The sequence below is a fragment of the Coffea arabica genome, chromosome 1c (genome assembly GCF_036785885.1).
Source record: "Coffea arabica cultivar ET-39 chromosome 1c, Coffea Arabica ET-39 HiFi, whole genome shotgun sequence".
Taxonomy (NCBI): domain Eukaryota; kingdom Viridiplantae; phylum Streptophyta; class Magnoliopsida; order Gentianales; family Rubiaceae; genus Coffea; species Coffea arabica.
Window position 1 is genome coordinate 50,885,439 of NC_092310.1, and position 15,569 is coordinate 50,901,007.

The 15,569-nt window shown below is 31.8% G+C and overlaps 1 protein-coding gene across 2 annotated transcripts; it reads right to left on the reverse strand.

The window, feature by feature from the left end:
* Positions 1 to 4,457: 4,457 nt before the first annotated feature.
* Positions 4,458 to 13,949, reverse strand: LOC113742040 (replication protein A 70 kDa DNA-binding subunit B-like). 2 transcript variants are annotated; one of them, XM_072076062.1, is made up of 11 exons: positions 13,328 to 13,949; positions 13,087 to 13,105; positions 7,166 to 7,321; positions 6,580 to 6,850; positions 6,403 to 6,490; positions 6,195 to 6,319; positions 6,024 to 6,102; positions 5,798 to 5,930; positions 5,547 to 5,704; positions 5,340 to 5,460; positions 4,458 to 5,244 (listed from the first exon to the last, which is right to left on the reverse strand). In XM_072076062.1, the coding sequence occupies exons 1-11, from the start codon at positions 13,420 to 13,422 to the stop codon at positions 4,750 to 4,752; spliced, it is 1,740 nt and encodes a 579-aa protein (XP_071932163.1). In that variant the 5' UTR covers positions 13,423 to 13,949; the 3' UTR covers positions 4,458 to 4,749. The 2 variants fall into 2 exon arrangements, with proteins under 2 accessions (XP_071932163.1, XP_071932169.1); XM_072076068.1 differs by lacking the exon at positions 13,087 to 13,105.
* Positions 13,950 to 15,569: the final 1,620 nt, after the last annotated feature.

A 15,569-nucleotide genomic window follows, 5' to 3' on the forward strand; every position in this document is an offset into this window, starting at 1 on the left:
AGTTATAAAGAATATTATTTGATCAAAACTTAAATAATAACAGAAAATCAGTGCTAATTCTTAGATTTGTACAGAATAAGAAATAACTTTTAAATTTTAAACGAAATAGAAAATTTCTCAACTACTATTCAAGTAAGTAAAATCAATTAGAAAACTAATTACTTTTACACAAAACAAAAAAGTTATTTAAAAGAAATTAAACCAATTTTCTAACAGTAAATATGCCACTGGTGAATATATACAGCATTACTTATAGCAGAGAAATGTTCTTTTAAGAATAAGTCCAGGACTAAACCGTTAAAAAGAAAGTGATAGAAACATGGCTTCCTTTTATAGAAAAGTCCAGGGGCATAATGCTAGAAAATAAATTCTATCTTTAACTACTGAATCAGGAGAAAAGGTGGAGGACTACAATCAGATCAAGAATATAGCCGTTCAATCTTATCAGAATTTATTCAGCAAACAATAGTGTTATAGTTTCTCAAAAGCTAGTAAGCTAGAGTCGATACTCACTACCTTTTTTTCTGAAGAAGAGAGGTGTCTGACAAAAACGTATAACAGATGAAGAAATAAGAAACGCTATTATTATTTTTGAGATGAAAGCTGGTAAAGCGACTGGGCCTGATGGCTTTACTGCTGACGTTTTCAAAGGGTGTTGGAAAATTATTGCTAATGAGGTGCTGAATCTGAATGTAGGCAAGTACTGTTTTAAGTAAGAGTATATGTACTTTCCTCTAAATAGTACATGTTGGAGTATTTTAATAAAATAGTTAAATTCTCAATTAAATGTGTAAGTTACAAGAAGAATAAATTATTTTTTAAAAAATTTATTAGTGTTTGAATGATCTTTTACCAAAGATTAATTATATGAAATTATGACTTTTCAATTACAATAAATTTTATAACCTACAATTCAATTGGGATGTGTCTCGAATAGCTAATAACTTTCAATATTTACTTAGCATATTATTACTATAGTGTAGGTTATATTTGACTAATTTTTTTCACCTATAAATATGTGTAGTTGAGATAGGAAAAAATAATATAACAACTTATATTTTGTGAATTACAATTCATAAAAGAAAAACTACCTACTCTTCTATTATTTTTCTATCTCATAATTTGGCAAGAAAAATCAATGTTAATGGAGTTATACTTTTTTAGTTGTGCAGACTAATGAGAGTAATAGCACATGTGACTGGGCGGTTGTATTTTGAGGGTGACAAGTCGGAGAATTTGCTGTACTGGAGTTGGTTGCTTTGTAGAGATTTGAATCACCTTAAATAAAGTGAGATATCCCTGTCTCAACTCTACACAATTGTATATTATTATATTATCACTTTAACTATTTTATTATATTTAATTTTATAATTGTTATAATTATTGTTATAACTATTGTTGATTTTGATATTTAACATTTGATTTTTGTTCTAACGGAACAACAATTTTAAGGGTGATTCAGATCAAGATGGAGTTTAACTTACAAGTCCTTACAATCAACTCAAGTGACTTGAATAGTCTACCTATGGACCGAAAAAAATGAGACGATCTCAACCAATGAGAAATATGAAGTATAAAAGAATGCTTGTGAAAAAAAATTTAGGAAAAAAGGAAGTTGTTGAATTCCATTACTAGTATTATAATGACTTTTATAGTTTTTATGAAACTTCCTATCCTAATACCAAAATTTTGGAATGCTTAATAGGAAAATATGGCGTCAGAGAAGTAGATTCGAGAGAGTTTGAATTATTGAACAATTACAACTTCTTGTTGCACTAGACAAGTTACCATCATGCGTTTCGGAAGAAATTTTAAAGGTGCCTTCTAACAATTAAAAATGAACTTCCAAGGGGTATGATTAATTGAGTTATTTAGTTTAATTACAATAGATATATACACTATTGCATGTTATAAAGTTGTGACAAACAGTGGGGATTCATAGTAATTTCCTATGCTAATATGCATAGGACTTGTTCTTTGAATGTGAGGATATGCATTTAGTTGTGTATGATTAAACCACTAAAATAGTGGGATTTTTTTCTTTGCTAAAAATTAATGCAAAGAATCTGATATATTATTGAAGATTCTCAGTAACATGGATTTTTATTGTGAATAACAAAAAAAAATATTTACAAATCTCATGTGATACTATGTTATTTTTGCAACTTGTGAGTATGAATTTTAAAGTTGCAATTAAGTGCAATGTTAAATGACATTGAGTATCATGGTTTTGGATTTCTTATTTCTTTCTTTGAGTTTGTGCAAATGGATACACACTAAAAAATGTGAATATAATGTGAAGATACTTGAATTGAGTATTTCATATTCTTAAAAAATGAAGTTCTATAAAAATTTCATGAAGATGGCAAAAATGGTTCCTAGTAAATTTATGGACTACTGGTCTACTAGATGAAATTGAGAATTTTTAAGAAATAAAGTAGCTCCTAGTTGCAAACTAATGGTCATCTATATTGATAAATTTCTAGTGAGACTACTGGCTACTAGGATGGAAAAAAATTGAAAAACATTGAGCCTTCACTTGAAGTGGATATAATTGCGTGTATGGCAATTATGTGAGAAATATTCTCACAAAATATTAGTATTATCACTGCATTATTGTGCTACTTGATGAAATATTTTAACTCGACTGTGAAATCATATCTTTATTTATGTTTTTGTGAAAATAGTAAATAATTCAAGATTGAGGCAAAGATATGATAGACCATGAGAAGGATGTGATAAAAGTTTATAAATTCTAAATTACATGTAAGGATACCCAACCTACTGATTGGAGATCCTAAGAGTTAGGTTCAGAAGAAAAAATGAATTACATGGTGATTTAAAAAGAAGTATGCACAACTGTTGGTAATTATGGTCTATCCCTATGGCATATGTGCATACATCTTGTAACAAAAGAAAGGTTAAGTTATATTTTTTTTTTCCAAACGATAACATCAAGGTTAAGTTATATTGCACTTAATAAAATCTGTAGTTCCTATGAGTAAAATGTTTAAGTTATAAGAGCACTTATGTTGATTTTGTTCACTAGATATCCTTTTTTTGGACAAAATATACTTTACTCCCTGTAATTTAGCACTTATTCACATAATCCTATATTTTCAAAAACTACACATAATTCCCTTATGATTTGGATTAAAGTGTCAAAATGACGGAATTTACATTCTATAATTGAATTAACTAAAATGTCAAAAGTACCCCTATATAAAGTTAAAAATTATTAATCACAGGGGGTTATATGTATATATTTTGAAAACCATTAAAGAGTTATATGATAAAACACTAAATTATAAAAGGGTTATATGGTGAAACATAAAATCATACGGAGTTAAAGTGTGATGCATATTATATTTATATATTTTGGTCGTTTCAACAATTTTAATTTTTAAACAAGGGCAATTTTGATATTTTTATGGGTTCTATTTCCGTCACTTTGACACTTTAATCCAAACTATGAGGGGTTATATATAACTTTTGAAACTATAAGGGGATTATGTGAAAATTTGCTAAATCACAGGGAGGTAAATTGTATTTTGTCCAAAAAAAAATATCTAGTGATTTTCTTTTTTTTTGTCAAAGTCATCTTTATTATATATTTCAGTAAAAGGTTAATTACAAGAGTAATTATATAATAAAGACAAGTACTATAGAAATATTATGTGCCTCTTTAACAAGCCAGACAAGAAAATAATCATTTCATCTAACATTATTAACAAAGTTAAACGGTAAACTTTAGCAAACCAAGGCTATAAATTTTGAGTTCCCTTTCATCATGAGAAGCTAAGGGAAGAAACAATGTCAAATTTATTCAAAAGTTTAATATCATCGATTACCACATGTAAAGAAGAGACCAATGCATCCATGACTAATTCTGTCAATTAACGCCTTCCATTCCGAATAAATTAGGATTGAGGTCTAACTGGGGTTTGTGGGGGGTAGTTACTTCTTAGCAGCAGCAGCCCTTGGAGGTAAAAAAAGGCCCAAGAGGCTTGGCCCTTGTCGGGGTTTCCATCCCACATCGGTCTTGAGGGAGTATGGGTTTGGGTAGATAAGTCTCCCTGGGAGCCTTCAAAAGTTGCCGACTTTTGAAGGTAATCTTCGGGGGATTAGGTTTGTTTGCCGAAATTCTTACTTTCGTAAGAAATTGTAAGAAAAAGGTCTAGTTCTCATCCATTGCTCTGAGCATTGCAGTCCGAGCTTTGGAGAGAGATGCGTTGGTCCCATTTGGGACTGGCATTGATCATGCAGTGGTGAGTCTGTCAGGAGATCCTTAGCATCTTTTATATATACATATACTAGCATGGTTCTGGCCGTGATATGCAGCGGCCTATCCACTAATATGATCAACTAATATCATATTTATCACAACAACTCAATCACAGTTGGGCAATCGAGACCATATATCTATATGACCAACTGAAAAATGAAGAGGTAAATAATGAATATGCAAATCACAACCATAGATTACATAAACTCAATCATTCATGTCTTAGCAGAACACACACTTCAGTTCAAGCCACAGTTACATATTAGGGGGTATAAATAAGCTTCATTGCCTATTGAATTACAACATTGATGGTTAAACCATTCATAGATATATTAGGATCCATTACTTTATAAGTCAAAAGAATAAGGGATCATAATATAATTCAAAAGGTATTATCTAAGCAATCAAGACAGTCATCAAGGCAATGAACAAAAGATATAACAAAAGTACAGAATTAGACCATATCAGTCTTCCTTTGCTTTAGCTTTCTTTGCTGGACTATCCTTCATATTGCCAGGTGGGTTATATGATTTTGCATGTTCTTTGGCAAACTGTTCAGCAGTCTTTGTTGCATGTTCAGGAAGTGTGTCTGCTGGTAAATATTCTGGAAAGTCAAGACTTCTTTTTGCTCCACTGGTTGTAGACGTCTGCCCTTCTTTGTAAGAACTGGCTCCAGCAATTTCTTCAAGTACCAACTTTGTTGTTGGTGTGAACATCTGATCCTTTGATGATTTTTCTGGATACCTTGCTGATGAACTGCCAAGTGCAGAAGAAACTTGAGTGTTTTCTGGAAGTGCCAGTGGAAGGGGATGGTGCGATAGTTCAGCTGCAATGTAAGCCTTGATGACAGTATTCTTTCTCTGCAGTTGACCTTGGAAGAGAGTCTCATATGATTTCAGAAAACAGACAACTGTGTATTTTTTCAAGGCATCATTAAGTTCAGTATCTATTCCAAAGCCCTACAGCAGAAAAATTTTTAAGTTAGGTTCTGTGAATTCTTGTCTATGTATATTTGTATTTATGGCTGAATATAAGACATGAAATTTGTACTTACATCTTCCTGTGCTTGCTTAAGTTGTAGTGGAGTGAACTCAATCATTTTTTCAGCATCTTCTCCAGATATAATGCAATGTATTGAGCTCGAAGGATCAGTTATTATAATTGGAATGCGAGCCCTTTAGTCAAGTGAAGGAATTAAGATTAATATATGGTAATAAATGCGAAGAATGTTTAATTTAGAAACATAAGTTTATGGTCTAACCTCAGTTCAACTTCACTTTGCTGTTTGCATAAAGGACAATGAATGATCCAGTCAATGTCAGCATTCACAATTTTGTGACAATTCACACAAGCAGTAGTCCAATATTTGGTGAATCCATATGCAAGTTTGACAGTTCCTTGCACCCAAGCTGCCTTTTGCTGAGTCAAGCAACCAAGAATGGTATTTGAATGTCAATTAGAGACAAAAAAGTTATATTTAAGCAGAATTTTAAAATAACAAATAGCTCTTACAATTGGAAATGATGCTTGAAAAGTGCTGATTGCTTTGATATCCTCTTCATTTGGAGGAGGAAGTAAACAGTTAGCATCACTGTATGTTTTAGCATTAAGCAAATTTTGGATTTCTTCCTTGTTCAAAGTAAACCTGAATAATTATGTTTAGAACACAAATTAAAAATGTACCAGTAAATTTAATTGATAATTTAAGGTAAAAAAATTTTAAAAAAAGTAGACTTACCATTGCTTGAAAGAGAGGTCATCTGGGAGTGGAGGACTAATCAGAATTCCAGATGAATACCTTGTAGTGAATGACAAAGCTGTAAAAATGATGAAATGGTTTAGTAATTATAACATAAAGTACTAAGAAGCCAAACAATAGAGAAATCATAATGCATAGTGAAAATTTTACTATTGAATGTGGTCACTTTAACACGGAGAGCTATGATTAGAGGGGCAGTGCTAATCATGTCTGCTATTTTGATCCCTTCATCATGTTCAAATTCATTCCAGAGAGTCATAAGCATGAGTTTCTTCCTGTCAGGTACAACAAACAAATTGTAACTACTACCATTAATCTAAAACGACTTAATAAAATGATAGTATTCAGGTTTGATTACTCTTCATTCACTATTATAATGTCTCTAGAAGTACAATCTGGATCTGCCTGTTTTACTGGGAATGCGTGAATGACAAAGCCTCTAATATCTGAAACAAAAATATTGATATGAATGTAAGAAATCAATAAAATGTCAAATGACTGTCAAGTAAATTAAAAAATAATTAAGAAAAATTACTGCAAAGGTTATCTGAATCAGCATATTTGTGCAGATCAGAGAAGTTTGTTAGCTCAAATATGCAAGGCAACATAGGTGGCACAGGTTCAGCATAATTTTCAATCAAAATCTTGTAGTTCAAAATCCAGGAGCATTCATAACTCCCAACTCTGTATGTTGGGTCAGCAGGAACCACAATTGCATTAGAAACATAATATCTTTGATAAGGCTGCAGAAATTTGTTGAAGATCTTGATGTGTTGTTCATAAGTCACAACAGAAACTTTTGTTCCCTGATTAGGATTAGAAAAAGTTAGTTTTATATATATTATGAGTTAAAACATAACTGTCATGTTAATGGTTAATATCATATTTATCACACAGAAATTAAAATTATATATATGAATACTTTAATAGTTAGGTGAGTATTCAGTTGCAATGAAACTATAGTTCTAATATTGTAGTATGTATACAGTTACATGAATACTATGGATTTTTCCTTGAGCAAATGTAATGAACAGACAAATCATGAAATGTACTTATACAAAATCTGAAATATTCTCATAGATGAATTTAATGAGCTGAGAAATAGAAAATCATTTGCATACCTCAGTATCTGTGAGCAGAAAGCGCATAATTCGCCTCGGTGGAACTTCACGAGTCAGTTGATTGTGCCCTTTGTGAACAACTTGTGCGAGAACAGTCCACTTTTCTGCTCCTTTCTGAATGTCTAGCACTGAAGATATATGTCTAAGCATGATGACCTATATTGGTAGAGAAATCAGAGTCAATTAAACAAAATAATAAATTTCTAAACAAAAAAGGCCATGAATGTTAAAACCCGATAATGTAATCTGGGAAACTTTAAGAATTTCTTTATATACTATATTTTTAGTATGATCAGTGCATGATTCATCAAAATAAGTTGGCCTGATAAGGACTTTTACAGCTGAAGCTGTTTTGGCTCTTGAAAGTGCAACATATAATTGGCCATGTGAAAACACAGGTTCTTTCAAATATATACCAATAAAATCTAAAGTTTGGCCTTGTGCTTTATTTATTGTCATCGCAAAGCACAAACGAATTGGAAATTGTGTTCTCTTATATGGAACTGGATATTGTTCATCACTTGGTGGCTGCATGGAAATTCTATGTATAAAAATTTCTTTGCCACAAAAATCACCAACTGCAATTTTAGCACAAATAACATTCTTGCTCAAACTCTTTATTATCAGTCTAGTTCCATTGCATAATCATTCAGCAGGATCGAGATTTCTTAAAAGAATTATTGGGGCATTGAGTTTTAACAGTAACCTATGTGGAGGCAAATTGCTAGGCGTAAGAGTGTTCAGAAGATCAATGTATTCAGATTGATGATTTTCATTCAGTGTTTCATCATAGCTTAGGTACTCAGCCAAATCTCCTGGAAATTTTTTGATCAATTCATCATTTATTTCATCTACAAAGTTATTCTTTGTAGTTAGAATTGCTCTATTTTGTGAGCAATGCAGTTTCTTTGAAGGATCTTTAAATTTAGGATACACAATATTGATTAGCTTTTCAATTGCATCAGTCTCTTATTATAGTTAACTACAATTGAAGATGGAAGTTTTACTATGTCATTCTCATCTGTTTCCTGTGTTCCATCTCCAATTTTTAAGAGAAACTGCGTGAATGAAGGATCTAATTTTGCTCTCATGTTCTCTGTTAATTGCAATTTCTCTAATTTGTGCCATAATGGAGAATTTATCAAACATGCATTTATCATTTCAGCTTTTGTTCCTTTTCTAACAACTGGTAATGTTTGTCTAAAATCTCCACCAAGTACAACTACCTTTCCCCCAAATATTTCTCCTGAATTCATTAAATCTCTTAAGAGATCATCTAAAGCTTCAATTGCTGCCTTTTTAGACATTGGTGCTTCATCCCAGAATATAAGCTTTGCTCCCTTGATCATTGCAGCTAAAGAAGTTTGTTTACTTACCCGACATGTTGCACCATCAAAGATATCTATTGGAATTTTAAATCTGGAATGTGCAGTCCTTCCACCTGGTAAAATGGAAGCTGCAATTCCTGATGTAGCTGTAGCAAGAGCAAGATAACCTTTAGATCTAATATCAGCTAACAAAGCTCTATACAGAAATGTTTTTCCAGTACCACCTGGACCGTCAATGAAAAAAACACCAGGTCTATCTGAGTAAATTCTCTCAGATATGACTACAAATGCTTTTTTCTGTTTTTCATTGAGTAGCTGAATTGAATTTAAGTCAGTTTCTGAAATGACAATGTTTCTTTCTGCTCTTAATTCTCGAGTTTCATTCTCTATATTTTCATAAGAGAATCCAGTAGGAATCAAATTATATGAATGTATACTTTTTCCCATGGCTTGCAAAAATCCATCAATTTGTTGCAAGACATTTCTTTTCACTTGTGCAGATGTCATTGCTGAACATTTGGCAAAATCTTCTGACATAGAAGATTCAAAATTTTGCCACAATGCCTTTGGGTCATTAGGGCAAGAATAAACCAAAAGTGTTGCAAAAAGTCGCCTCATTTCGTAGGGCATATGAAAAAGTGAGGCTTCTTGTAAACAAATTTCTTGGCTGTTATCATTTTGTAACAAGTCTCGAATTAATGCTGCTTCTTGGAACGTTTCTACTTGAACTCCATTAAAGGTTTTTAAGTCATCAAATGAAGTTGGACATCGAACCTTTGATAAGAGTAATCTCAAGTAGTATCGTTCTCCTTTAGAAGGATGAGCAGTCATTATTCGGCCTATTGATTCACCTCTTTCTCTCAATTTCCAGTATTTTTGATTAGGTAACCAGACAAAATGATCAGGAAACTCTACATAAGTACAATTTAGATCCTGAGCTGCTTTATCTGTCCTATTCATGTAAAAAAATTCAGTGAGCATTGTTTTTTTCAAATGATAGTTATTGACAACATTTTGAAGATTAGCTGTTTTTTTGAAATTCATTGGCTGATAATTCTCCAAATGTAATTGTAAATGAATAATAGATGGCTTTATTTCACTCATACAAAATCTAAAAATTCTCCAAGCTGCTTCAGGTGGAGAAACCCATCTAGTTGATACATATTGTTTAATTTCATCAATTTCTGAATCAGATTTATTATTTATTACACAGAAGTTAGTTCTATCACGACCTTTATAAATATACTTGTAAATGTACTTGACTGCCTTAATTGTAGAGCATATTTCAACATTAAGATGGCAATCAAATTTAGCAAAAAGATATGGATTGTATGGTACAACCCATCTATTATCTAAAAGAACTGATTTAATCTTAATTTGAACTCCATCATCTCTCCTTCGATATTCAGGATATGCATTCAGAGTTTGAATAGTTTCCTCACAGAAATTTTTAGGAAAATTATTCTTGCAAGTTCCATTTTTTTTCATGCATACACTTGTTGGATCAAGTGAACCACATGGTCCATGAAGCATATGTTTAATGACCAAATTATATATATGTTCATTTTCCTCTTTATTTGGCATCTCAGCACAGACAATTTTATCATATTCTTGAGGGGTATACATCTTGAATTTTGACTTTAAAATTAGCAAGAAATGTGCATGTGGTAGTCCACGTTTTTGATAGTCAATGACATAAGTGTAAGCTGCCACTTCACCAAAGATGCATTTTTTCAAAAGTTCATCTTTAAGCTGCTCTAACTTAGCATGAAATACTCTAGCAAGCAAATCTGGTCTGTTTTGTGCCTCTTCTTTGTCTATTAAGTGTTCTTTTATTTCTGGCCAATTAGGATTGCAAGTCATGGTCAGAAATATATCTGGTTTACCATACTTTTGTACTAATGTCATTGCATCCATGTATTTACGTTTCATATTTCTTGGCCCTCCAATAAAGGATGGTGGTAATATGATACGCTAGCCAACATTACATGCTTGACTCTCACCGGATCCTAAAGCATCTATTATGCCTTTCAAGAACTCTCTCCTAATTTCCTCTTGTTGTAATCTATAGAAGTCGAGTCTTTGTGTCTCGAGCTTCACATATTGATCAACAATATATTGTTGTAGAAGTCGAGCAAAATGTAATAACCAAGATTCATCATTGTCCCTAATCTGAAGTTTATAACAATAATATTCTCGAAGGGACACAAAATTTGGATCTTCATGTATGCTTTCCATTGCTGTGCAAATAATAATAGTACATCATTAAATGTCTAATCATAAATATTAAATATGTAAAATGAAAGATCATGGTATATAGTTATTGTACTAACCATGTTCTTCATTTTGGATTAATTGTTCTGCTGTAGCAGCATTTGCAGGGGAAATCAAATCTGCTACAGGTTGCTTTTTTTTCCTCTTTCTTCCATATACTTTTGCTCCTTTCTTTGGTATTCCTTGGTGCCAGCCAAGATCACCAAAAGGAAAAGGTATTGGATATTGGAGTGGATCATAACATCCATAATAGTACTGTATATTTTTTGAAGCACCACTATGGGTATGAACTCTAATATCACGCCTGCCGGTTTCTCCATTTTCTTGCCCCTCAACCCACAAACCAGCAACTTGTGAAGTTGTTGGTCTATTATAAACTCTTTGATCAACACCGGGCAGAGTTTTTAACACAATGTAGTAGTTATCTAAATTAGGTACCTCTCTCAAATTTCTAAAAAATTTTGCATATGGATTAGACTCAAGAACTTGCATAATTTTTCTAATTACACTTTCAGATAGTCTAGAACAAGCTGCTAATCGATTGCTTACTTCAGTTTCAAAATCATTAAAATATAACTGTAAATTATTACTATGACCATTGCTTGAATTGAAATCATTCAGAAAATGATATATTTGTCCTTGAATTCTAAAAGTGTAAATTCCTTTATTCCTTTTTGAGAGAGTCAGATCAGTTTTAACACCGAAGGAAGTGAATCCAAAATGATTATTATACGTTCTAATAAGAGTTCTAAAAGATTGTGCCTCTTGTGAAGATGAAGTCAATAGCACTTTAAAGATATCTGGAATTTTGTTTTGAGCTAAAACAACTTCACCATCTTGACAACAAAAATATGCTGTCTCAGAAAAAAACTTCTTCACTCCACAATGAGGACAATCTAGTTGGGTTGGTAGGATATCAGCTTTGTTAGGAATTATATCCAACAAAGCTCTTCCTGTTTTGCACCCTCTTCCTAAAATACAATTATTTTACAGCATTTAGTAATCAAACCATTCAATTGATTTTAATGGCAGTGGAGAAAAACATGTTAGAAAACTTGAAAAGTATTAACTCTAGACCTGGCTGAGTTTTTTTCAGAGATGATCTGCGATGCTTCGAACGACATTGAGAACTACGCTGAACATCAACAACTGAGGAACAATGATTAACAATTGTGGTGCTTGTTTGCTTTTTAATTATATTTGTAGAAGCAATTGATCTAGACTTTGCTCTGAATCTTTTCTTTTTCCATCTAAAGTAGGCCTGTCTTCTATATTCTTTCTTATTTATCACCTCTCCAGCATATATGTCAATATATTCCAGAGGCCTGTTATTATAAGATATAATTGGAGTACTACCTATTATAGGTATATGTTTATTCACAAAGAGGGGAGGAGTATAATTAGTTAGTTGCATGTCTAGATTTGGTATTTCAGAATAACCATTTCTCCCTTTAACATTTGTGACTTGCTCACTCTGAAACTGACTTCTTATAACAAATGATTGCTCATTGCAGTTGACTTGTGATGAACCAGCAGGCTGAACATCAGACAGATTGATTAAAGATGAATTCATTGCAAACAAACAATGATTGTCAGTAGAATCAGAGGTATAATGAATTCCTCCAGCATTTTCTGGAGGGAAGCAAACATATTTACCTCTGCAATCAGTTGGCAGAATTAGATTCCTATCGATGTGATTTTGTGAAACACATGTTTCAATAAAGTGATTTTCACAAATGTCATTCTCATTGTTGATTACAAAAGGAGAATATGGCTGAGAAACAGAAGAATCGACAGTAAACTTCATATGCTCAGTCAGCATATTTAAGTTTTTCTTTTTGCTTCTTTCTAACATGCTTAGATCAAAAGCATCATCAAATATCTCATCTATCAGTCTAAAACTCGAACTAAATTTTCTTTTTTTCTTCATTATGAAACACAAAAGATCAAAATCTAATTTTACTATAAATACTATAAAGGAAGTAAGATACTAAGCGAAAAGCACATAACAATGACAAAATCAAAGCATCCTAGAATAGCTAAAAGTAACTAATATATATAGAATGACTACCTTAATAACCCAAACTACAATAACACTAAATTATGTAATTTTTCAATACATAAACAGGTAGCAACATCATGCAGCATTTGAAATTAAAAAAGAGGCAAAAATAAACATAAGCTAGTCCGAAAAATAACCATCATAGCATAACATGAAACACATGGAGGTCGTTAATTAACGAAAGGCAATAGACAGATGCAACAACAATGAAAAAAAAATTGCAGTTCAAAATGGAAGGAGAGAAAATAGAAACATACCTGTATTTTCTTTGCTCGGCTGAATGTTGGCAAAAGTCGGGCAACATTTGAAATCAATAAAAACAGAGAAAAAAATTAACATAAGTTAATCGATAAATTACATCATAATCATTCTTTTATGCATAATATGAAACACATGGCAGTGTCTAATTAACGGAAGCCAATGATAAACAGGAGGGAAGAACATTCAAAGTAAAAAAATTGCAACTCAAAAATAAGAAGAGAGAAAATAGAAACATACCTAGATTTTGTTTGCTCCTCTTCTGAATACCGGCAAAAGTGGGAAACAAATGTATATATAAGGTTGGAAATAATAAGTTCTGAAAGCTGTACCATGGATGATAACTCGGTACAATAGCCATACCTAAAATGAGCTGTTTTTGGGGGAAAAGAAGAATTCACGTGGATGAGGAGGATTTTTTGGAAGTGAATCGAAAGGAAGTACAATTAGTTGCTGGAACAATTGGCAGAAAACTGAAAATTTTGCAGGCTCACAGATTTTGGGGAAAGAAATTTCAGTGACCTAATTTTTTGGGGAAAACAAAAATTCACGTGCGTGCGGAGGAATTTGTGGGTTGCAATTAAAAGGAAGGACAAAGTTGTTGAAGGAATTGGCTGAAAACTGAACATTTTGCAGGCGCATATAGCTGGCTACTAATCGGCAAAAAGGAAGAGGCTATGCGACGCAAAGAAAAAGGAAGGAAACTCTGCCTAAATGAAAAAAAACTTCAGTGACTAATAAGACCATTTATTTGACTTCGTTGGTTCCTGTCAAACCAAAGAAAGGGGCCGAAACCTTTTCCTTTCCTCACTGTTTTTGAGTACAAAAATGGCCCACAGTTTGGAACGAGAAAAGACTGAAGTCACGTGCTTCGTCATAGCTCTATAATGCAGGGAACAGAGACGTGGAGAAGTAATCTTTCTTTGGAAGACTTTGGCTGTCTAACGGCTTTTACATTTGGAATATTTAATTAGAACCCCATGTGATAAAAGGACACCCAAATAGTTTACAACTATTTACATTTGACCAAAGAAATATAAAAGGAATAATTTAAATGGACAAAAATAACCCTAAATAGTTAGCAACTATTTAAAAAGCTATTTTTCATAAAAGGATTTAATTGACCTTTCTCACCAATTAAAAACCAAACAAAAGAATCAAATGAAAATAATTCAACTATTTTTACCAATTAGCCCCTAAATAGTGAGGAACTATTAGCCCTTTGAACTTCAATACCAAGGCTCAAATAGACATTTCTCTCTCATTAATGTCCAAAATAAAGAAATGATATTTGTTTCCTCAAATGAGACCTTGACACTTGGCATCAATGGAGAACTTGAGTTGTTCTCTTATCTAGTTGGTAGATATATATATATATATATTTATTTATTTATTTATTTATTTATATATATAAGTTGAAGTTTAGGTGAATTCAACTTCAATCATCAGTGCAGGTGAAGGCATGCTCTCGAAATTATAAAGTTTTTACAAATCATTCACTAACAAAATCTTCACATCCGTAGTGGGAATCGAGCATACAGTATTTTGTGAAGAGGTGTCTCGTTCTTATTAATTGATCCAATTTGGATTAGCAAATCCTTAGCTGCTATGCCAAAAGGGGTGCAATATTGAAAGCGGTTTGTTTAGAAAATCAAGAGTCAGAATGCATATTTCTATTAAGGAGTTCAGATTATAAATTGAATTTAATTTAGCTATAAACACAAAATTAACTCAAGTAGTTTTAAAATAACTCAAATGTTCAAGATTGAGATTATAAGAAATTAGAGGTTTTGAGTTTAAATCCCATCTCTCCTCGTCAAAATTTTTTTTAAAATTCAAGTAATTTAAATCAATTTAATACTTGTACAATTTAGTAATAAAACTTAATTCGATTGAGAGTTTTGGAATTCAATTTAGTACATAAAATTTTCCTAGTATCTTTCCATATATAAGTTTGAGTAGAATTTGGTGTAAAAAAAATAATGTTATTAATTAGTTTACCAAATATGCACTTCCAATATTCATTATTATCTATCCACATCTTATTTGTTAAACTATCTCTACATAACTATCACTATAATAAAGATGCACAAACACTCACATACCCCCTACTTTATTAGCCTAACAAAACTTCTAACAAGGCAATAATTGCCATCGCTGAGTTTTTCAAAAACTAGTTTTTTAAATATTATTAAAATTTTTAAAAAATACTCTAAAAAATAATCTAAATTTTCTTAATGTTTAAAAAATATCCCAAAATATATTCTAAAAACTTTTCTACTCTTAAATATTCCAAAATATTTTCTAAAATAACTCCAAAATACACTATAAAAATTCTACTACAGTAAACTTTTTCAAAAACACCCCAAAAAATGGCTAATCCAAACTCATTCTTCCCAAACTCATATTTCTAAGGCAAAACCTCCGATAACTACTAAAAATTTTAACAATTAATATTTTTTTTTAAATTTTTTTCTTTCGG

Excerpts from the sequence above, each read along its gene's own strand:
- LOC113742040 (XM_072076062.1), bottom strand. The coding sequence starts at position 13,422 with ATGGTACAGCTTTCAGAACTTATTATTTCCAACCTTATATATACATTT. Across the intron at positions 6,851-7,165 it reads TTCTGCTCACAGATACTGAG|GGAACAAAAGTTTCTGTTGT; the intron begins GTATGCAAATGA and ends AATCCTAATCAG. Across the intron at positions 6,320-6,402 it reads ATTATAATAGTGAATGAAGA|GAAGAAACTCATGCTTATGA; the intron begins GTAATCAAACCT and ends TGTACCTGACAG.